This window comes from Trichogramma pretiosum, unplaced genomic scaffold (genome assembly GCF_000599845.2).
Source record: "Trichogramma pretiosum strain Unisexual culture from Peru unplaced genomic scaffold, Tpre_2.0 scaffold66, whole genome shotgun sequence".
NCBI classification, from domain to species: Eukaryota; Metazoa; Arthropoda; class Insecta; order Hymenoptera; family Trichogrammatidae; genus Trichogramma; species Trichogramma pretiosum.
Genome location: NW_019640802.1, coordinates 832,982 through 855,279, shown reverse-complemented (window position 1 = coordinate 855,279; position 22,298 = coordinate 832,982). Strand labels below are relative to the sequence as shown.

At 45.4% G+C, this 22,298-nt stretch overlaps 2 protein-coding genes across 2 annotated transcripts; one reads left to right on the top strand and one right to left on the bottom strand.

Moving 5' to 3' along the window:
* The first annotated feature begins 115 nt into the window (after positions 1–115).
* Positions 116–22,240, top strand: LOC106657290 (nuclear migration protein nudC). Its single transcript, XM_014378705.2, has 6 exons — positions 116–305; positions 401–478; positions 553–771; positions 872–1,051; positions 21,341–21,738; positions 21,895–22,240. The coding sequence occupies exons 1-6, from the start codon at positions 237–239 to the stop codon at positions 21,944–21,946; spliced, it is 996 nt and encodes a 331-aa protein (XP_014234191.1). The 5' UTR covers positions 116–236; the 3' UTR covers positions 21,947–22,240.
* On the bottom strand, positions 3,433–11,192 carry LOC106657289 (uncharacterized protein DDB_G0271670). The gene is made up of 4 exons (XM_014378704.2): positions 10,215–11,192; positions 4,405–5,100; positions 4,047–4,329; positions 3,433–3,761 (listed from the first exon to the last, which is right to left on the bottom strand). Exons 1-4 carry the CDS (start codon positions 10,338–10,340, stop codon positions 3,733–3,735), a joined length of 1,134 nt encoding a protein of 377 aa, XP_014234190.1. The 5' UTR covers positions 10,341–11,192; the 3' UTR covers positions 3,433–3,732.
* Positions 22,241–22,298: the final 58 nt, after the last annotated feature.

Sequence of the window (22,298 nt, the reverse complement as noted above, 5' to 3'; positions counted from 1 at the left end):
CATGACTAACATGGGAAGATGTCATTGAACGTAAGACCTTAACTTTGCGAAAAGTATAGACAAACCTGAATGTTGACCTACTCCCGCCGACGACAACAGACTGCGTTGGTTACCACCATATGAGAAACATAACACATGACAAGTTTTTACTTGGAAACAATCAACTTCAAAGTTCAAACTTCAAATCTTTTTTCGCTCTCTGATTTTTCATAAAGGATAAGTTTAAAGCAGCAAAAATGACAGACGAAAAGTTTGATGGTATGTTGTTGACAATGGCACAACAACACGAAGGAGGTGTGCAAGACGTGAGTAAATGTTAATTATTAGCCGGTATTATGCTTGTAGGTTAGTTCAGCAATTATAAATTGACAAATCAATCGCAACGTTTTTTTCTGTACAGCTTCTGGAGACGATATTCAGTTTTTTAGCAAGAAAAACAGATTTCTACACGGGTGGCGAAGATAACGCGGCTGAAAAGGTACCCTCTTAATAAGCTTCCAGAAATACCTAGAAACTTCGATTTCTTAGTTGTATATGTTTTTTTCCTTCTAGCTTGTTATGAAAGTATTCAAAAAACACCAAAAGACAGCTCTAGAGATCTCGAGTGCAAAAAAAGCTGAACGTGCAGAACAGGAAAGAAAGAGGAAAGAAAGACTAGAGAAAAAGAGAAAAGAAGAGGAAGCAGCATTTGAAGTGAAAAATGATGATTCCAAAATAGTAGAGTTAACAGATGAACAAGCTGATAAATTACAAAAAGAACTAGATTCTAAGGTAGCCTATTAGTTTTTTACTTGCTTAATTTTTTTACAAAAAAATTTTGCCATAATTCTTGCCTCAAGATAAATGTATTATTATAACACTTGTAATCTAGAAATCCCAAAAAGAAAAAGTTGTTGCTGCCCCTGTCGCTAAAGACAGTGATAAAAAAGAAACTAAAGAAGACGACGATGCAGAGGAGGATGAGGAAGAAAAGAATAAATTAGTACCTAATAGCGGTAATGGTGCTGACTTACCAAATTATAAATGGACACAAACCTTGCAAGAACTCGAGGTAAGTCATACTTTTTTTTAAGAACTCAATTAGCAGTTATGTCAGAGCATTGTTTTTAAAAAACAATGATTGTTCATAAAAACTTTATTATTCATTCCACAAAAGAAAAATTTAACAAGCTATTGGGTGGTCAAATTTATTTTTATGCAAACAAACGTTTAGCTTCTACATATTTTTTTTAATTGAAGCTTATTTATATTCTTTGTTCTCTTCATCACTGATGAGATCAACAAAAGAATTCACGTCCAAAAAGAGTACCATGTCACTCTTGAAAAATTTAGCTTTTGAAAAATTACCCAATTAAATCATAATTGAAATTCGGTGTCTCTCTGCAAAAGGTCATTGACTTTAATCGATGACGCTTATCATCGCAAGAATTTAAACTACGATCACATTTTCGCAAATTAAATAAAAAAAAGATTAAATTACGTTCATCGCGTAATTACGTATGCCAGTAGCTAGGAGGCACGTCGCTTCGAGGAAAGAGTACACACATAACTTCTCAAAATTTTTGATTTGTTCATCGCACCCGATTAATTATCGATGATTGAAACTTACACGCGGATGTGCAAGTGCTCTGTTTAAAAGAGAAAAAAATTCTAAGAACGCACGAGTAATCGCATGAAATTAGCACCCAAAAGATACGTTCGCAAATTAAATTAAAAATGTAACAGTCGGTAATGTAATCCTTACGAAAAATGACATAAGCAAAGGTACACGCGACGAGATTTAATTTTTTGCGGGATGGGAGTCGGCCAGCCAGAGCCCAATCAAAGCAAACGGTATACTCGTTAAATGGGCGGTGACTCCCAAAAATAAAGTACGCGCGAGAGAAATAAAAAAAAAAGGGGTACTCGAGAAAGTCAAGATCAGGATCTTATTATATAAGCGCAGCTGACTGACTGGGCCCGTGTACGAGCGCGCAAGATGTGTATGCTATAACGTTATGTCACTATTAGGTGAAATTTCGGAACCGCCGCGCGAAACTCATTGATTCCCCGCACCTGTGCAACACGTTATACATACACGAGTATTGCGGCTGGCTGCGGCTAACTAAGCGCTCGGTGAAAACGAGGCCGAATTTCGCATCGGCTCGCGGGCCCCCGGATAAATAAATGATTAGCACACATTGGATTGAGAATTATTATACGATACATGATTTTCATAAAATTTTTATTATGATATACAATATCGAAACTTTGGCTTCTCATCGATGTACACTTGGAAACATAATGTAAGATCCTTAATAATGTAACAATTATGCCGCAGTACACGCGGAACGTGTGTACGATAAACTACAACGACATATCTTGTTTGTGTGTGCGAGGCGCACGCAGAGAATTGCAGCATACACACAACACCGCTGCTAATACTCCGCACTCGACACATTACAATATTATATTATCTGCCTTCTTTCTTCTTGTGTTCAACCTTTTTTTTGTAATTAACGACGGGTTTTTAACGCGTCTTACGTTACAGTACATAAGTATAGTGACTAATACTTTTTTTTCATCTTTCTAATAATTAACAAAATTAATGAAATTAAACGCTATTAACACGAACGAAAAATACACACACACACACTCGTACACGCACAAAAAATACATTAGATAATATCACAGTCGGTATTCATAATGATTATTTTCTTTTCTCTCTCTCTCTCTCTCGTTTCTTTATAGCAACGAAACTTTCGTCCTGGGCTCCATCTGCTCCGTGTCTATATGCGCCTATAATATTATACATGCAATGTAACATATAATATTAAATAATTAATAAATACGTAAGAGCTAAAAGGAAAAGAAAAATCCATCGACACATTTTGATTAATAATTAATAATAAAAGACGAGATAGGCGCGCGTCGATAAATCTCTCTCTTGCGCGCGCGCGGGCTCGTAAGAGAGAAGAGAAAAAAAGAAACAGAGGAGAGACAACGCGACGCGCCTCGCTTATGTTATTATTTATCTAATACACAAGCGAGCGCGCGAGCCGCGAGCCGCAAGAATCTTCTATCTCGGAGCGCGCGGCGCGAAATTAAAATATTTTGAATAAAACGTGTTAATGATTAAAACGCACACGCGCTTGTACGCGCACACCAATACTACTACTGGCGATATACAATGGCTGATATATAGGAAATACATACGTAGCCGCGCGCGAGACGCTCAATACACACAAACACATGTGCATTACATAAACGTAATTACTCAATAAATTCACGTACTCTCGAAGCCGCCATACAGCGCATATACAGCACGTAAACCTCTCCGTTGCTTGCGCAATGCATCTCTCTCTCTCTCTCTCGCTTACGGTGTGTGTGTGTGTAAGTTGTGCCTTCATATACATGCGTGTGTGTGGCTGTAAAGCTGCTACTGCCGCTGCCGTTGCTGCTCTCTTAGAAAAGCAAAAAAAAAAGAAAGAAAGAGTCAGAGAGAGAGAAAAAATACGTATGTACATAATCGCGCAGTTTGTCCACTGCACACACTGCTGCTGCTGCACGCCGCCGAGGCCCAACGGAGAGCGCGAGAGAGAGAGGAGAGAGATTGACACGTGAGGCGTCTAGAAACGTCGCGCGCTGCACAACAACACAACGACACGACGTGCGTGAAAAATCGTCGTCGTCGCAATGCATGTGTAATGGCCAAATTAGTCGCCGCAGAGGCAGCAGCAATCGCCGTCGTCGTCAATTGAAGTCTCTGGCCCTGGCCCTCACTGGAACACGACACAAGAGAGACACGAGAGTGAGAAAAAGGAATGCATTATCATCATCGTGATCGTCATTATATGAGCAAGAACGCCGCATCCAAGGAGCAGAGGAGTAGGAGGTAGTAGTGGTAGTAGTAGAATTAGTAAGAGCGTCGTACTATACCGCACACATGTGTGTGTGTGTATGTGTGCATGCAGTGGCGTACGTGCGCGCGCAAAAAAGAAAAAAAGAGAATGTGAGCCGCGGATAGATGAATGCAATTCTCTGTATAAAGTATATATAATACTCACTCTCCATGTAGACAACGGCGGCCAAGAGCCCAAGGGAAAAGAGCAGAGTCATGGTGCAGACGAGCACGGTCAATTGATTGCGCGCGCAGCAGGACTTTTGTCGGGTGGCTGGCTGGCCCCGGCCGCCCAGGCCGTTCACCACCGTGAAGTGGGTGCTGCTGCACTGGCTCACGGCGTCCAACTGCTTCTCCTTTTTCGGATCGCTACCGGCCGTCGTTATCTGGGCCGGGTGGAGAGCGGCGAGCTGTCGCAGGTTCTCCGTCGTCAGCAGCAACGTTCCGCTCTGCGAGTAGGAACGAGGAAAAAAGCTCAGTACAATGGGAAAAAGCTCGGAAAAGATCGCCGCGAGCTTGCTTACCCTGGCCGAGGTGGTCGAGTTTTGCGACGACGACGACGAGGATGATGATGACGAGGACGAGGACGTGGAGGAAGCTCTCGTCGAGGAAGTCTTGTCCGACGGCGGCGATGACGACAGCGGGGTAGACAGCGTCTCGTTGCTCCGAGTCGAGCTCTTGCTGCCGTTGAGCTGCTTATAGGACGATGGCGAGACCGGGCTCAACGACGATTTTTTGCCGATTGTACTGCTGCTGTTGTTGAGCTGATTGTAGGGGTGGTGGATCGACGGGGTCGACGAAGTGTTGTTGCTGCTGCTGGTACTGCTGTTGAGTGGATGGTGGTGTCTCGATGGCGATGCCACTCGGGTCGACAACGTCTCGTTGCTCTGACCCGAGCTCCTACTGCTGTTGAGCTGATGATGGTGGCTCGATGACGACGACGCCAGCCGAGTCGACAACGTCTCGTTGCTCCGAACTGAGCTCTTGCTGCTGTTGAGCTGGCTCGATATCGACGACAGCCCGGTCGACAGCGTGACGTTGCTGCTGCTGCTGCTGTTGTTGAGCTGATTGTAGGGGTGGCGGTTCGACGAGGGCCGCTGCTGCTTGCCCCAGCTGGCCTCGCTGGTCCTCGCGCTGCCCACGAGGCTCGGCCTCGGGATCTGATACTTCTTGGCCGCCGCCGCCGCTGCTGTCTCGTCTTTGATACCCATCACAACCACCTGTGTACACACATACGTGAACCATTATATTAATCTTAATGTACGTTATATCGGACGACATACTAAAAGAGACGTGCGTGTGTGTAATCGCGATGAGAGAGTAGATGTATATGTTATTATTACAGGATGGGTGCACTCTCGCGAAACACGACAGTCCACTCCGAGTCTTGTTGTTGCTGTTGCTTCGAGTAAGTTCGAGCAAGTATACGCGCGCGTATACGTGTATACAAAATAACAAATACACACGAGTTTACGTACGTATGTATGAGGCATCACGACGATGCACGCATGCATGAGCGATAATATGTGCAGGCAGGCACGCAGGCATGGACAAACAAGTGCGGGCTCGTCGTCAGCGTCGAAAAGGAGGTGATGCAATACACCCAATGCTGCTAGCTCTCGTTCTTCGAGTTCGTAATCACGCATCGGGTTCGTCCGCGAGTCGACGACGACGAAAGCGGCCTACGCTGCCCGAGCAAGGACGAAGAAAGAAAGATTCCGGTTCTTTTTGCGCGCGCTCGCGACCTTTTTTTCATTGCTCTCGCTGCTATATACTTCTCTTCTTCGTGCGTGTATAAGTGCATGTACGTGCATGCGCGCGAGAGCCTGACACTGCACGCGTGCTCCCGTTTTGATGAAATTTTTTTTCCATGACTGCCGTGACTGACTCGCTCGCGCGCACGCTGCGCCGAGTATACGACGACGACGAGCGACTCGAGAGAGTCGCGACTTCAATGACACATTCCACGAACGTGCACGGCACACACGAACACACGCACACGTCGATATATGCGCCGCAGATAATGCACCGTCCAGCAGCAGCAGCGCGTCGATCGTTAAGAGATCGGTATTATATTGTATTATATGTACGTTAACAGAGACGCGGACACATGCAAATAGCGCGTGTAATAATAAAGATCGGGTGGCTATATTTAAAAAAAAAAAGAGCCTTATAAAACCGCCCGCCCGACGACGCTACCTTGCCTGGAATTTCCAGCGCGCGCGCCCGCTTTCTAATTGTTCAATGTTCGCTGCGTTGCCTCCCTCAAGGACTCCGAAATTTTTATGCTCGCGTACATACCCTGTATGTATGTATATGAGCATGCGCTTCATCATCATCACATTTTTTTTCGTTGCTTTTCGCGCGCGACCGTGATCCTTCAAAAGTCTCCCACCTGCCGAATCCTTGTGTTTGAGTGCGTATACGCGAAAGATATCTGCGCTGTGTTATTTGGCCAGCAACGGCAGATCAGCTGTTGAGTGACGAGCCGGAATTGCCGATCTCGCGCCGATTCATCTCTCTGCGCGCGGCGGTGAATCTAACACGCATCGGCAGCAAATCTCGCGCAACCTTGTCTAGGTCGTTGGCAAAACACTCGAACCCGATTTGCATTTATGAGATTAACGACATAAGAGTCGAGAGTCGAGCGAGCGAGCAAAAGCGCGATATTATTATATTATTATGTCGAACGCGCGCGAACGTTAGCAATATAGGCGCCGTCGAGACTGTCGAAAAAATATATAACAACGATTATACGAGGAATCTTCTCCCCCTTTCGGACTCTCGTGTTGTGTCGTGTTATTATGTGTTCGCGATCTGCGAGACTCGATCTTTCTCCCTCCCATGCAATGTCCTTTTCTCATCACTTGGCTTTTCATCGCTCGTAAATATATGATGTATACGCGTTGGGGCTGCACTTCTCACAACACTCGCCTCTCGTCGTCGGGTTATATTATGCTTTTTTTCGTTTGCATTTAATTTTATTGACATGATTTAAATGTATGTCAAGACTTTGACACTACATCGTAAAGTCGACGCTACGACACACGCAGCAGCAGCAGCAGAGACGACGAGATTCCTCTCTCGAGCTCTCTCGTGCACAGCGCGTAGAGAGCGGGAAAAATAAATTTGATTGAATGGCTTAAGGCGCATTATAAGCCTCTTTTTGTTGCAACAAAAATAGGATTCTCTTCTCTCGGGCGCTGAACGTCGCTATGCTGCTGCCGCTGTTGCTGGCGATTAACCAATCGAATAGGATCATCCTATCGCGCTGTCTCGTGACTACTCTCCCATGCGCGCGCGCCTTGTTTTTCAATTTTTCCTTTTTTTTGTTTGTCGTTAGCGCTCTCGACGCATTGTGGCATTGTTTTTCTTCTCAGCCGGTTTTAAGTGTATATATGGAAATCGGCAATTTTATTTATCCTTAAACTCCTCGCAAAACTATTCCTCTCCGCGTCGCGTGAGTCTATTCGGATATTTTGTTTTTTTGCGCTTCTATAGGAGAGTCCGCATCTCGGAACGCGTCGCGTTCCTTCGTCAGCGTCTTGCTGCTGCTGCTTCTTCTTATTAATCTCCGGCCGAAAATCCCCCGCGCTTATGCGACGATCGTAAAAATGGAATTTCATCAATGCCTCGCTCGCTCGCTTACTCTTGCCGTAAAAACCTAAACCTTTATAAAATATGCGTTGGCAGCATTAAAAAACCCAACGTCGTCTTCATCGTCTACGTATTCTCATTTTTTTTCTCTCTCTCTGGCAGCTGTATAATATATATTATATGCGGAGCAGCAGCAGCAGCAGCGCACCGGAGAATAAATTAAGCTATAAAGGTCAAGGATGACCGATTGCCCAAGAGCAAGGACGTAGACACACGTCGGTGTTGCTAGTCTATAGGCGAATGTGCAGCGGCAGCCTACTGCAAAGTCTGGGCTGCTGCTGTATACATGCAGCTACTATAAGCTGCAGCTCGAAGCGCGCGCGCCATGAGGAAACTCACGTAATCCGCTCGCGTTTACTTACACTGCACATACACACACGTATCACACTTTCGCGCTCGTACAGAGTCTATATACGAGTCCGAAAATTCTCGCGATCAATTAGGCGCGCTTACGTACCTATCTCTCGCGCGTGTGTATGCGTGTGTACGGTAGTTTTTTTTGTTGCCGTCTTGTATACGCGCGGCACGCATAAAGGTCGCGACAGCCGCGCAATTAGATAACGAGCGAACGGACACGCATACATAGAGCGTTCGAACGCGTATATATATGTATACGGCGCGCAAAGTCCGCGCGAGAGAGCATTTCGATGATTATTGTTATTTCTTTTGTCTGGTGGTGCTCGCGCGAGCGCGAAAGCTGCGTACGTATTATACGGCGCTATAGAGGTATGTATACGCGTGCACATGTGCTGATTCATTCGCGGGAATACGTATGTATATCGCGCGAGCGGAGTGGCAATGTGTATATATTCGGCTATAATATTATAACGCGCATCTCGAGTACGGGCTGTATGTGTAGCTCTCTGTCAGCTGAGCGATGATGATTTTTTTTTTCGTACTCTCCGGCAAATATCTTAGATACGTTATATCGTGCTATATAACGCCAAATACGCACATGTAGCAAAAGCTCGCTCGTTTATGTATGTATTTGTGGCCGCGGGCGTTGTCTGCCGCAATTCGCTCGCACACACATACACTCCAGACACAAACGGCAAATCTCGCGTTCTTCTCGCCGATCGGTATATAAGTACGTTGAACCTTTCCCATGTATAATCCATAATTAATGAGCATTTGCGAGACAAGAAAGACACGTTATTTTTTCCTTCTATTAATCCCATCTACCTCTCATTCTTGTTCTTGGATAATCCTTCTATTTCGTTCCATCGTCTTCTTTTTTTTTCTTTTTGCTCTCGGGGGCCTTATTAAACCAAGTGTCAAAGGTATATTATATCGAAGAATGCCACATGGGTGTGTTGACACGCGGCGGCCTACCTGGCCTGGCGCGAGTGCCAATTGAGAAAAAAAAGGAGATAAGGATTCGCGCGCACGTATACAGTCGTTGCCGCCGCGACTATGCAGTACATGCAGCGTATGCGGTGCGCATTATTATAAGTGTGTATAGGAGCGCGACGAGACAGAGACATAGAGCGAGAGAGAGAATGGAAAAATGTTGATGGATTTAATTCGTCGCGACAAATAAACACTTTGAAATTGTCTCTCCCGGTCGCTATGCCGGATTTGAAAAAAAATCATTTCTTTTTTTTTGCCGATTCTCTCTCTCTGTCTCTCTCTGGCCGCGTTGGCGAGATGAACAGGTTCTGCCCGTATCGTATATCTATATATACGTATATCATAAAGAGACTCGGGCTCGCGACGCGACGCCTTATATATACCGATATGACCGAACGCGCTTGTTGGGCATATATACGCGAGCAGCAGCGGAACAGCTGATCCTCCGGGCCGAAAAAATAACGCCCGCGATTATGATCGCACAGGCTCGCGGTGCGGCCGAGTCCGGAGAACGGCCTATATACAGCCGCGCGCGGCAGACGTGTGTGCGAATTAAGTGTGTGGGTATTTCAAAATAATTATCACATAATGTGCGAGCGAGCGAGCGAACCGCTGCCGATGTGACTGCGAATTGTTATATGGTTTCTCTCTCGCGCCTTTTTTTTTTCTCTTTCATTTAATCACGGACACTCGCACACACACGCGCACTTATGCACTGCACGAGGATTATTCGTTCGAATGATGTATCTTGGAATAATGTACTCGAGACGCGATTGCGGCCTAGCGCGGTGGTACTTTTGCACTCTTATAAGTAGGTGTCGAGGAGCAGCATGTGGCTTTCTGTTCTTCTTCTTCTCTCTACGTGTATGTGTGCATGTGTATACCTATATACTGTATAAAATGCATCAGTGGCACACACAGGCATGAGTACAGTTGCAAGTTGCGCAACTCCTCATGGCAGAGAGATGAGCGCAGCGCAGTGCAGTGCAGTGCAGTGCGCGCGGCAACTGTTGCACACTTGAGAGCGAAGAAAAAATATATATATCTATATGTGTGTTTGTGTGTATGTATATTGCAGGATAGAAAACGCAAGATTACGAGTACAACATCGCGGTGTATCGTCTCCGTCTCTGTCTCTCTGTATAAATCGCGGAGCGCATCGTGCGTACCGCAGCGCACAATATAAGCGATAAATTAAACGCCAAATGACCGAGTGCGTCGAGCAAAGATCGCTAATTAATTAAGGAGTGGATGCAGCAGCGCGCGAACGCGATGATTCCTTTATTGTTATTACAGAGGTATGGAAGAGAAAAAAAGAATTACTCACGTCTATGCCGGCTTCCATGGGATGAGCGACGTCGCACAAAGCTTGCGGCAGTATGTGGTGGTAGTGTCCGGCAGTGTGCAGAGGCGACGCGGCGCCGCTTATGATCGACAAGTGCGACTGCACCATTTTTCGATTTATATGCTTTTTGAAATTTAATTTGATTTTTTTTTGTCCAAGTCCTCCACTCTGCAACGCGAATCCCGCGTTACGATCGAATTACAATTCGGCGCGTAGGATCGTCGCCGAGAATGGCTTTAAAGTCGTCGTATTATTATTAGGCAGCGCGAGCCCTTTCTATTGTACTCCTTTAGAATGAAACTATTCCTCGGCCTGGCACATACACAACATTATATGTATATATACTGCATGTACACACAGAGGAGCAAGAGTAGTAGGTACTGCTGCTGCTGCTGCTGCATGTGTTGTCGTCTCTTTTGCTCTCCTCTGCCGCTGCTGCATGCGCGCGTGCAGTGAAAGTGTCTATTTGTCTATGCCGCCACAGGCCAGGCTAGCAGAGACTCTTCTTCTCGAAAACTTCTTCTTATTTTTTGTTAAATTTATTTATTATCACTAAAGTCTCGAGTCACACATTCGTCGCTTAATCGATTAAATTATATTATATTCGATTCAGCCGTGGAGCTGGGGTCAGCTCATCGTCTCGGGAGCAGCACCATTAAAGATAACGAAAACGATCGCGAAAAGTGTTCCTCTAGCGACGATATATACGATATAAAAATGACAACGGTGCTGGTGTTATAGGTCGTCGACGACGTTTGCACGAGTCGCGACTCAAGTCGAGACTGATGATGGCTTTAGGTTTGTGTATCGGTTGCTGCCCGAGGTTGCTGCTGCTGCTGCTGCTGTTTCGCAACTTCTGTCTCTCATGCAGCTCTACCACGGCACAGAGAGTCTCCTGCAGCCAGGCAGTCAGGGAGAGAATACACACATACACATGTATATGTATATATAATATAGCAGAAGGGGCCTCTCTCGTCGTCGTCGTCGTCGTCGTGTGCACTGCAGCCGCAGCAGAACACTTACACTCGCGCGCGTATATTATATATTCTCTATATAACTATATATGCACACGCGGTGTGGTGGCGGTGGCGGTGGCGGCTTGAACGGCGGCGGCGGCGGCGGCGGCGGCAGAGGTGCGGTGAAAAAGTAAAGGTAGTAGGGGCCTTACGCGAGCGAACTTGAGAGCAGATAGAGCTCGGCGCACGAGACACACTGCTATATACTACTGCTCGTTGTGTATATTACACCCGACGGATGACTGGCCCCGACACTGCCGCGGACTAGCTCTCTTATACACCTTCGCGGAGCACCTCATCGCGTATTATATACATATTCGCACGGCTCTCCCACCTAATGATAATCCTATTGGTGAACTATACCACTAGCTCGGAGCGCGTACAGAACCACGATATTATGTACTCCTTTTTTTTTGTTCTTCTCTTTTTTTATCGTCATCGTCATCTTCGTAGTCGTCCACTTGCTGCGGTGCTTTTCTTGCCCCCTTCTTACCCCCTTGAACGCCCCGCGAATCACTATATACGATGTTTTGCTGCTCTTCTTCTTCGCCGATATATACAAGCGGATCTCGAGAGATGTCCTTTTTGTCTCTTTTGCACGTGACACGACGCGTTGTTCTGTCTATATATATATTATATCGCTGCAGCAGGACTTGAGCTGCTCGTCGTTATTAAGTCCTCTTGCTGCCGCTGACTGCATATATACATCGAATTGTATCTTTTTGTACACATCTTCCCGTGTGTCATTCAGAAAATATGTATTATATACATCTTTTTAATTCAAATGAAGTCTCTCCCGCTCGCTCACTGCTTAACGATTATATATCGTTGCGTCATCAATTATAAAAATGTTTATGTGTGTACTTGCCTAATTTGCTATTTATCAATTTTTCCAATCTAATCCAAAGCAGTCAGCCGTGGGGATCTCTCTATATATGTGCGAATATGTGTTTTTTTTTTCCTTTTTTTTTTATTAATATCATTATTCATATGTGCCGCGGCGCTCGATGAATAATATAAGAAAATTCCTTTGACGAAACGATCCGTTTAAGCTGCAAGTGCCGTGGCGTCGGCGTCTCTCTCTCTCTGTGCATCGTCGATGTCATCTGCAGCGAGGTGCGCGCGAGGTGAATTATGGATATTTTTCAAATTAAAAGAGAAGATTGAAGGAGAAGAAGTAAAAAAAAAACTAGTAAAGAGAATCCGATCTGACTCTTGAAAGGACAGGCGCCACACACGTAATATTATTGAAAAAATATCACGTATATCGAGCGAGCGATATTATTCGATCATATAGCTCGCGAGACATTATTTGCCTGAATCCGAGTCAATTTTTCACGCGCATTAAACTCGAGTGTACGTACGCACGCACTCGCGCTTCGATATACTATAATAATGCCACGCGTTCGTTAATTGCTATCACTCGGCTGCTGCTCCTGCGTCGGAGTTTCTTCAAGGCTGTTAAATGGAATAAGGTTGAAAATATGTCTTTATAACCCATGTGCACTGCAGCGAGAGCGAGAGAGAGAAAGAGCACATTGTCGAGCTCGTCGATTGTGCATTGTAAGGATCGCGATTATAATAAAAGAAAGAAGAAAGAAAAAAAAAGAAGGAAAAAGTCGAGCGATGGAAGGAAGTCGCGCCGCCGTCACCGCCACCGCGCGCGAGTCGCGTAATGATATACTCGTTGTGCAGATTTTTCGGTTTTACATTCATTAACACCGGCTTGTCGTATGCTGTTGCTGCACTTGTGGGAAAGAAGAAAAGCCGGAGAGATAAATACCGGTTCTGATCCGCTCGTGCGAGCTGTATCCTATATGCTTTTGCATTTTTATATCGCATTGTACACGCGGCGGCTGCGGGGTGTGAGGAGGGAGGAAATTTTTCAATCCAAAAGTATCAAAAGACACTTTGAGCCATCCTATATATGTATAATATAATGCAAGAGCTGCGTGCATGTGCATGTGTGTGCGTGAGCCGCGATACGAAAAACCAGAGCCTCCTCGCCGCGCGCAACACGTATTTATATGCATAAATGACGAGTAGTGCTTCGAGGAAAAATAATAAGGACTCGTGTGCTCGCGCTCGCGGATGAGCTGCGCACGCAGAAATAAACTCCGGGTACTTTACGAGACAGGTACATATATAATATTCGCGCGCTCCGAAGTACAGTAGGCACGCAACCGACAGAGAGAAAAGAAGAAGAAGAAGAGAATCACTTGTACTATTTTTAACATAAAAAAAAAAGATGAAAAAAAACAACATAATCACTCGTAGCCTAGTGCCTATATAATGCAGTGTGCGGGTGCTGCTACTAAAGCTAAAAAGCATGTCACACGCATGAATACACAGGCAGATCACCGAGCTCACTCGTTCGTTCGTACGTCGTATGCGTGCCGCGGCAGTCGCAGCTCATAATTACAATATTGTATTATATATTTAAGCGCCTCGTTCTTCTATATGCATCATCTGCTGCTGGCTTTGAATCGTGATGCAGCGGCACGGCGTGCATGCAAATTATTGCGCCACTTTTTTTTTTCTTTTTCCTTCTAATTTTGTGTTTGAGTAACGGCAAAAAATCTCGCGCGCGCGCTGCACTTATCCTTTAATTTACGCTCGTCACTTTACGTAATTAGCATATATCTATGTCTAGCTTTGGTAGTAGTAGTAGTAGTAGTATTATAAGCGGTAGCGGCGTCGTCGTCGTCGTCGGCGGCGTCGGTAGCACAAAGTGCGATAAGGGGGCGTAACACGCCGCGCTGCTCATTGTTGTTACATACTCGACTCGCGACTCCGACTGCAGTATAACGATCATAGGCAAATATGCAGCGGCGGCTCGGTAATGTATATATAAGTACTGCTACTGCTACTACTACACGTTATGCACGCGGCTGCCTCTGCGCGCGATGAATCGATTCTTTATGGTGTTCTATAAGACTTACGTCCTTAGTGATGTAATTGGCGTTGAATCGAAGAGAGTCTCCTCGCATAACATGAGCAGCACATCGTCTGTGCGCGTATATGTATACGTTTTACGTATTATACCTGTAATAATGTGAAAAAATGAGGCGTGCGTGCGTGACGGGTGTCTCGTATACGCGCACGGACAGACACTCGACAATTTGCGCACCGCCGCTGAATTTTTGATGCAGCAACGAAAGCTTGTTCATCTTCGCGGGTCGCTCGCTCCTCTTAAAAATAAAAAAAAAAAAAAAACCCAAGCACATTTCGGCGAGGTCATTACTAGGAAGAACAAGAGCGATTATTGCTGCACAGGGAGACGAGAGAGACGACGACGACGATTATATCTCTAGATATAAATATAGCTGTATTATAATACTACTACGCGAAATAAGAAAGAAAATAACAATGACGTAAAGTCACTGTTTTGCGGTGTCGTCGTCGTCGTCGTAGTATCATTCGTGTATAAAGCAGTAGTAGCGTTGGCATTGTGTGCTCCGCGCGCGCTTCGATCAACAAAGGAGACGCACACGAAATTATCATTATATTATTTAAAAAGAAGAAGAGGACGAAGACAAGAGAGAGAGAGAGAGAGAGACAACGCGGACGCAGGCAGCGACAACAACGAACGAAAAAAAAAAGTAATCATACAGTCAATTATGATGATTTAGCTGCGGTGTCATAGAGAAACTGCAACGCGTCGTTCGTCGTCGTCGTCTTAGGAGTCGTTTCCTTCCTCGAAAGGCCATTGATATTTCGCAAAGGCAAACAATGATTTATTATTTATTTATAAAAGCTGCGGCAACGGCGTCAGCAGCTCTCGTTATTCATCTATCGAAGCCAACAATTGCCCCTTTTTTTTCCTCGCTCTCTCTTCTTCTTCTTATTCTCTCTTTTTTTATTTCAACAAAAAAAGCATTAATCGAGAGCTCGAGCTCGCGCGCAAAAAGGCGTATGTAATAGTCAAGGACGCGTGGTTTGCACCACACGTATAATATAAAATCTACTATTATACACGACACTATTATATACACGGCGCAAGTAGTCGAGCGAGCTTCCTTCTACGTCAGAACTCGTACACGCACGGATCGCGACGCGCGTATACGCGGCAATATAGACCTGGTCTAGATTTAATAGGCACTACTGTGTGTGCACCGCGTATAATACGCGCATTTCGTTTTGTCGCGCACGTGCACATCGACAACAGCAGCAGCAGCGGCAGCAGAGATAGAGCTTTGAACCTACACAGAACGAGAGAGAGAGAGAGAGAGAAACTCGTCGAGGCCGCGGTGGATCGCTCATGTTTTTCCTTTTTTCCATCGTGCTCTCTCTCTCTCTCTTCGCATTTTCCTTTTTCTCGCTGCGTGCTTTTATTGTATCTTATTGTATACTTTGTTATAGAGTTCTCCATTGCTGCTGCTGCAAGTGCGTGTGCTTATATTACTCGCGTTCACGCAGGCAGTCAGCAGCACCCCCTTTTCCCTCCTCGCGTACGTACATACGTGCCTCGGCCTATACACTGCCGATCATTGTTTTGGATTTTTTGGTTTTCGGCTCGGCAAGAAAACCGGTTGCATCGGCAGCAGCCCGGGATTTCTTTTAATGCGTCCAGATACACATATATATATTGTATATGTGTGTATTATACAGAAAAGAACGTTATGTGCTGCACAGCATCTCGTCGCTCGTTCTCGGCGCTCGCAGAGTCGACTCAACCCGGACACGCCACCACCGAGTCCGCCGCGCAGGACTTGTTATACGACCTTTTTCTCGTTTGCTCTCTGCATCCTACTATATAAGTTTATTATACACCTCCTATGTCAGAGTCGCCGCAGCCTCCGCACCAACCTACGTGTGTGTGTGTGTGTTGTATATATATAGAGCTGCTCCTTTTTCCTTCGAGGATACGCCGCTCGCATTATGACCGCGCGTGCATTGCTTTACATGGCGTTCTTGGAAAAACGTAGGTATCTCTCGGCTCAATTGCAGCAAGCTCGGAAATCACCCAAACGCATATTACGCTTATTTAAAAATGACGATCGTCCGCGTACATATAGCGATCGTAATCAATGCCTCGCGCTCTCGTGATCGTGCGTCGATCGCGGTGCACGCGCGCGTCCAATTGAACGCAGATAGGTGTTACATATGCGCGATTTTTCCCTATCCAATATAACGAGAAGAAGAAAAAAATCGAAACACGTGTGTGTGTGTGTGTGTGTGTGTGTGTGCGAATTCTGCGCCGCGATTATATTCGCGGCTCTATAATACAAAAAAGACAATTTGTATAATTAGAAAATTGATCCGAGGCGATAAGTCAATTCTGTAGATGTTGCGCGCTCGCCGACACATCCGTTTTAAAATACTACACCTAAGCGCGCGCTCGCACGGCACACGGCACACGGCACGCCAACTCTTTGACAAACTCCCGGCTATGCACGACGACGATGATGACAGCCGTAATATCTCTCTCGTAATTGAGTAAAACTTCATATATATTTTTATAACGTTGAACAAAAAAAAAGGAGAAGAAAAAAATTATCCTCGTAGCCACGCTTCTTTTCTACTTATATTCATCTTTTTTTGTTAATGTAGTAGTTGTTCTCTTTACGAGAGCCGCGCGTAATGAGAGAGATGATATGGCGTAATTAAGATCTAAAAAGGGTTTTGTCGATGCTTATGTGTATGCTCTTTATACTCGTGCCGCGGCACTACTGCTCTTCTGCCGCAAAGAATTTTTCATAATTATCATAGAGAGCCTCGCGATGACTAATTAGCTCGAAAAAAAGAAGAGATAAATCGCTATAAGAGAGAAAAGTGAATTAGTCGGTAACAATTAAAACGTGTATAAGCGAGGCGCGCGCAAATCCACGTGCAAAGAGCGCGTACAAAGCTAATATAGCAGCGCGCACTGAATCATGACATTTGAGCTTATAGCTAGCTGCATGCATGTGCACCCGAGAAGAAGATGCCAATCGTCGTCCCACGCGCCTCTCGGGTATAGGATATATAATAATGTAATAATGACTCGGTGGAGGAGAGGCCTCTTCTTCTTTTTTTATTATTAACCGTGAACGCGAGAGAAGCGCAAAAAAAATCCACGACATTGCTCATTATATGGCATTTCGTAGAATGGAAAATCTACTACTGCTACAAGAGTGTGTATATACGTCTCGTATCTCACGTGCTTCTGAATAACCGCGGAACAAAAAAAAAAAAGCGAAAATTAGCATCGATCGGAGGCGTGTTCTCGCGTTGGTCGGCTGCCGATCGCCGTACCGATCTCCGCGCGCGGCGCAGCGTCGATCGTTATATTTTATGTATCTCTCTCGCTGCGGCGTATTATAATAATCGAAAACGAAGGAAAAACGAGACCTTCGATATCTCTGCCGTCGTCGCGCGCATTACGTAAGATCGCCTTTAATAATGTGTACACGAGACACGCGTAATGTTACTAATATAAAAATTGAAGAAGAAGTGAGTGAGAGAAGAAAAAAAGGAGCGAGATCTTTTTGAAAATGCTAATTGCAGCTAGCTCTAGCGTCGTCGGGCAATTATGATTATATCCTCTCTGGATGCGTGTGTAGCCTAGCCGCAGACACGCTCTCCGCGACTCACGTGCATGTATACGTATGCCGCTGCGGTGGCACCTTCTGCGCGCGATGATGGTCGGTACATATAGTAGTAGTAGTAGTAAAGCTAGGCTCTCGCTGAATCGAGCGCGCCGATATCCTCTCGTAATTAGCCTCGTGCGCGACGGCTCGCGCGTACATATAGAGTCTCTCTTAGTCCTCTCAAGATCAAGGCTGCGGATCTCTCCTGCGGCGCAGCGACGCTGCGTGCATAAATGCCCGCGCTCGCGCGGTCTATAATTTCTTATCTATTCGTTTCTCTCTCTCTCTCGCTTATATACATGTATACGTTTCGCATCGATGCGTGTGGCTCGTATACGCGCGAGTCTCCTCCGATATGAATGTATGCATCGCGTTTATATTACACGAGGATATGACGTCAAAATTGCGTATTCAGATGTATTCTTTTGTCTCGGCTCGGTATACGTCGGTGATTTTCGCTGCTGCTGACTCCCCCCTGCGTAGAGGGATCAAGGAAGGATAATCGTCATTGTTTATGTTGTTGTTGTAGAAGCCATAAGGCTCGATATGTATACGTGTTAATTCGAACAGCGTGAAAAATGAATCGAGATCTCTCTCGCGTAAGGATATATTTTTATATACATTATATTATGATGTAGGTAGGTATGGACAAAAGAAAAAAAAGGAAGAGAGGCTCGCCGCGCTCGAGACAACAGCGACGACGACGACGAGCCGCGCGCGATGGCAGACACGCGATAAAACATTTTTACTACCTGTTGTATGTATTTGTTTTGGCTAATCATTCATGCCCACCGGCTGCTGCTGACAAAAATCGATTAATAGATCGTTACCACTCGTGCGTGTGGCTTCTGATTCTTTCCATATATACATTTTTATATACTACTACTACCAATACACACGACGTGTTTGTGTGTGTGCATGCAAGAATCGTGTCACAAGGCCGCCGCCGTAGTCGTCGTCGTCGTCGTCGCAGAGCTAAGGAATTTGTATCATCGTCGCAGTCGTCTCATTCAGGCCTTATTCATTATTTAATCAAGTATATCTAACCGACGATAGAGAATAAAAAAAAGGAAGAAAAAGAGCTCCTCGCTAGGAAAAAAAAAGAGCCAAGCATATCTTTCCTCTCTCGCTCGCCAGACTCTATACTTTTGAGTCATTTATCATAATGACTTTATGGTTATAAAGCGCCTCTAACAATATGTAATTATTTAACGAAACGCGCGTATATAGCGTCGACTCGCGCGATCTAGCCAACGCATCGAGGCATGCATGGGGGACTGACTGACTGACTGACTACTTACTAGATATATATATAAAATAGCCGATCATGTACGTTCGGTATCCGCGTCGAAACGCATGGATAAGCCTCGTAACGAGCTCCTTCGTGGTACATAGCGTACTTACAAGCTCGACGATACACAATAATTACGGGCAAATATTAGTTTGTATTATACATATACGTGCACTTGTTGCATACACTTATATAGACACATCTATACACACGAGTTTATAAGCCATATCGTCGTCCGGCTCTCTCGTGTACTTTAATACTCGGCGGCGGCGGCTCTTCTCGCGATTACACAATTATCCATGTTTTCCCAGGATCGATCGGAGCTGCGGTGGCTCGGTCTGTACGTGTTTTTTATTGCACGTATCTATCTACACCGCGTATTATTATTATTATTATATTATTGTTATTATTACGCGTGGCCCACAATGCTGCCTGACTATTTTGACCGATATCGCGCGCGAATCTTAGCTCTCATTGTATGCCGGAGCGTGTGCGAGTATAAAGCTCGAGCCACCCGGATGAGAGTTCCTATACATAAAACTATATAGCATACGATATATACAACAAAAGTCAAGTCCTTGAATCCTAACAGGATCTCTGTACTTAAGCCAATTATTCTACCTACGTACAAATGTATGTACCGCGCGTGTGTGTATGTCTGTGTGCGCGCGAGCTTTTTTATTTCTCTTATCGGCGCGTGGAGTGTGTGTGTCTGCTGCCTATGGGCCGCCGCCTGTATACCGCTGCAGTCTCCAGGCCTCGCGATCGGCAACAACAACAGCGGCAGCTGCGAACCGAGAGAGGCGAATCAAAACAAAAATCAATCTATCTCCTCCAACCTACGCGCGTTCGATATTATATATTATATTATTGGCGCATACCGATCGCGGTGACGGAATAAAAAAGAGGCAAAACCGAGAGAGCCGCGCACACGAGCGCGAAAATATTTATGGAATTATTTTTTCAGCGAGAGAGAGACGTACCGGCCCAGGAATGTCGCGTTATACATACACATTTTATAAGTATATATGTGTATCGGCCGCGCGCGAAAAGTGTGTCTGCGCGATGCTGCTGATCGTGCTTGCATGCACGTATTTTTAATGTATGCGTATGTATGTGTGTGTGTGTGTGAGTGTATCCTCAGGGTCTCAAAAAATGGGAGAAAAGGTTAATCGACGCGTGTGTGTGTGTAAGAAGGTACAAACATGCAGCATGCATCGCATCACATCGCATGTGCACGATATACAACACGTTTTACACACACACATACGCATACACATGTACAGGAGAGTCAGTGGCGTGTATCGGACGCTTGCAACCTTGTCCCAGTGAATATAAGGCGCCAGGACAGTTCATCTTTTACTGCTGCTGCTCCACTGATGCTGCTGCGGCGGCGGCGCTTTCATTAATACTCGCTCATGCACACATACACTTATAAAGAAGAGAACATTGAGAAACCCATAAGAATCTTTTTATAATATTTCTTCTTCTTTTTTTCATCTCCTCTCCGGTCTCTCGTCGTTCTTTTTTTTTCTTCTTATAGCCAGCGCACGTAGCAACAGCATACCTTCTTCTTTTCATCGTGCAGCAAAACGCACTATGAGCGCGCGCGCACTAAGAGAGTACTTTGTGTCTGTATAATTGTGCATGATTACGCGGCGGCGGCAGCGGCCAAGCCGACGAACGACTGCAGCTCTGAAGCGGCCTTGCCTATTTTATATAAAGCCTTTCTCTAATAATAATCGCGCGCAAAGACAAACAGAAGGAATGCGTAAATTATGGCCATAAGTGCGCGCGCGGCGTTATTGCGCTCGCGAACGGCGTATTTATATTATTAAAAGCTATATTACCGAGCCAAGCGAGCATGAGACAAGGCGAGGGAGAGCTCGATCGCGTGAAAATTACGAGCCAATCTGTATCACTTTTCGTCCGTGTATTATGTGTGTGTGTGTGTGTGTGTGTACTTGCTGCCTCGGCCCAAGGTTATTAAATTAACAACAGGCCGCCGTGAGTAATATGCGCGAAAGCGAATTACGCTGTTATTTTTTTCTCTCTCTCTTACTCTCCCCTCCCTCCTATCATCTCTCTCTCTCGCAAAACCATCGTATCTCTCTCCATGAGCATTATATTATAGCCATTGCTCCATAGTGGAATTTTAATTTACATTACATTGCAAGATTAAAGAAAAAAAAAGAGAAAAATGCATCGTATTGTATGTCGCTTTTACAGCTCCGAATTCCGTTGAACGTGTCGTTCGCGGTGCGGCCGCGAGATCTCGAGGTGACGATAAAAAAGAAGCACCTGCGCTGCGGCGTCAAGGGCCAGCCGCCGATCGTCGACGGTGATTTTCCATACGAGGTGAAGCTCGAGGAATCGGCCTGGGTGATCGAGGACGGCCGCCAGCTCGTGGTCACGCTCGAGAAGGTCAACAAGATGCAGTGGTGGCCGCACGTCGTCACCACCGACCCGGAGATCAGCACCAAGAAGATCAATCCGGAGCCCAGCAAGCTGTCGGATCTCGACGGCGAGACCAGGGGCCTCGTCGAGAAGATGATGTACGACCAGAGGCAGAAGGAGCTGGGCCTGCCCACGAGCGACGAGCAGAAGAAGCAGGACGTTATTCAAAAGTAAGAGTTTCGCGCATTATATCATCGTTTTAGGAGCCGAGCCCGCTCACCAAGCGCTTTTATGGCTTTTCTCTAAAACGGTTTTTCCTCGTCTCTTATATACATGCATATATAACTTTTTTGTTCTTTCTCTCGCTGTGCCTCGACACGTAACAGGTTCATGCAGCAGCATCCAGAGATGGATTTCTCCAAATGCAAATTCAACTGAATCACCGACGACGACGACGACCGCATGCAACTCTGCAAGAGCAGCACAGCGCAGCGCGCCCAATGCAAACGACTGAGATTTTTGTTTACTCCGCAACGAAAGCCAGGCAGCTCTCAATTCCAACGTTCGACGTCGTTGTTTCTTTTCTTTTTTTTTGTGTTCGTTTGTATACGTGTGCCGGCGTTGTGTATACCCTTGTATTCATTCTACAAAGGTTACAACTGTGTGGAAAGACTTGTTATAATTAAGTGAAATAAGTGAAATAACAAATACATGGCAAATCTTATATACATATATAGTTTTTAACTCTTGTTTCTTTTTTTATCTATCTTAAATCGATAATACATTTTTA

What these genes read in the sequence shown, in the direction of transcription:
- LOC106657290 (XM_014378705.2), top strand. Translation starts at nt 237, where the DNA reads ATGACAGACGAAAAGTTTGATGGTATGTTGTTGACAATGGCACAACAA. An exon ending in AAGATAACGCGGCTGAAAAG is followed by an intron (nt 479 to 552) that starts GTACCCTCTTAA and finishes TTTTCCTTCTAG; the next exon opens with CTTGTTATGAAAGTATTCAA. An exon ending in AAACCTTGCAAGAACTCGAG is followed by an intron (nt 1,052 to 21,340) that starts GTAAGTCATACT and finishes TCGCTTTTACAG; the next exon opens with CTCCGAATTCCGTTGAACGT.
- LOC106657289 (XM_014378704.2), bottom strand. Translation starts at nt 10,340, where the DNA reads ATGGTGCAGTCGCACTTGTCGATCATAAGCGGCGCCGCGTCGCCTCTG. An exon ending in CCATGGAAGCCGGCATAGAC is followed by an intron (nt 5,101 to 10,214) that starts GTGAGTAATTCT and finishes GTGTGTACACAG; the next exon opens with GTGGTTGTGATGGGTATCAA. An exon ending in CGCCGTTGTCTACATGGAGA is followed by an intron (nt 3,762 to 4,046) that starts GTGAGTATTATA and finishes GTCGTGTTCCAG; the next exon opens with TGAGGGCCAGGGCCAGAGAC.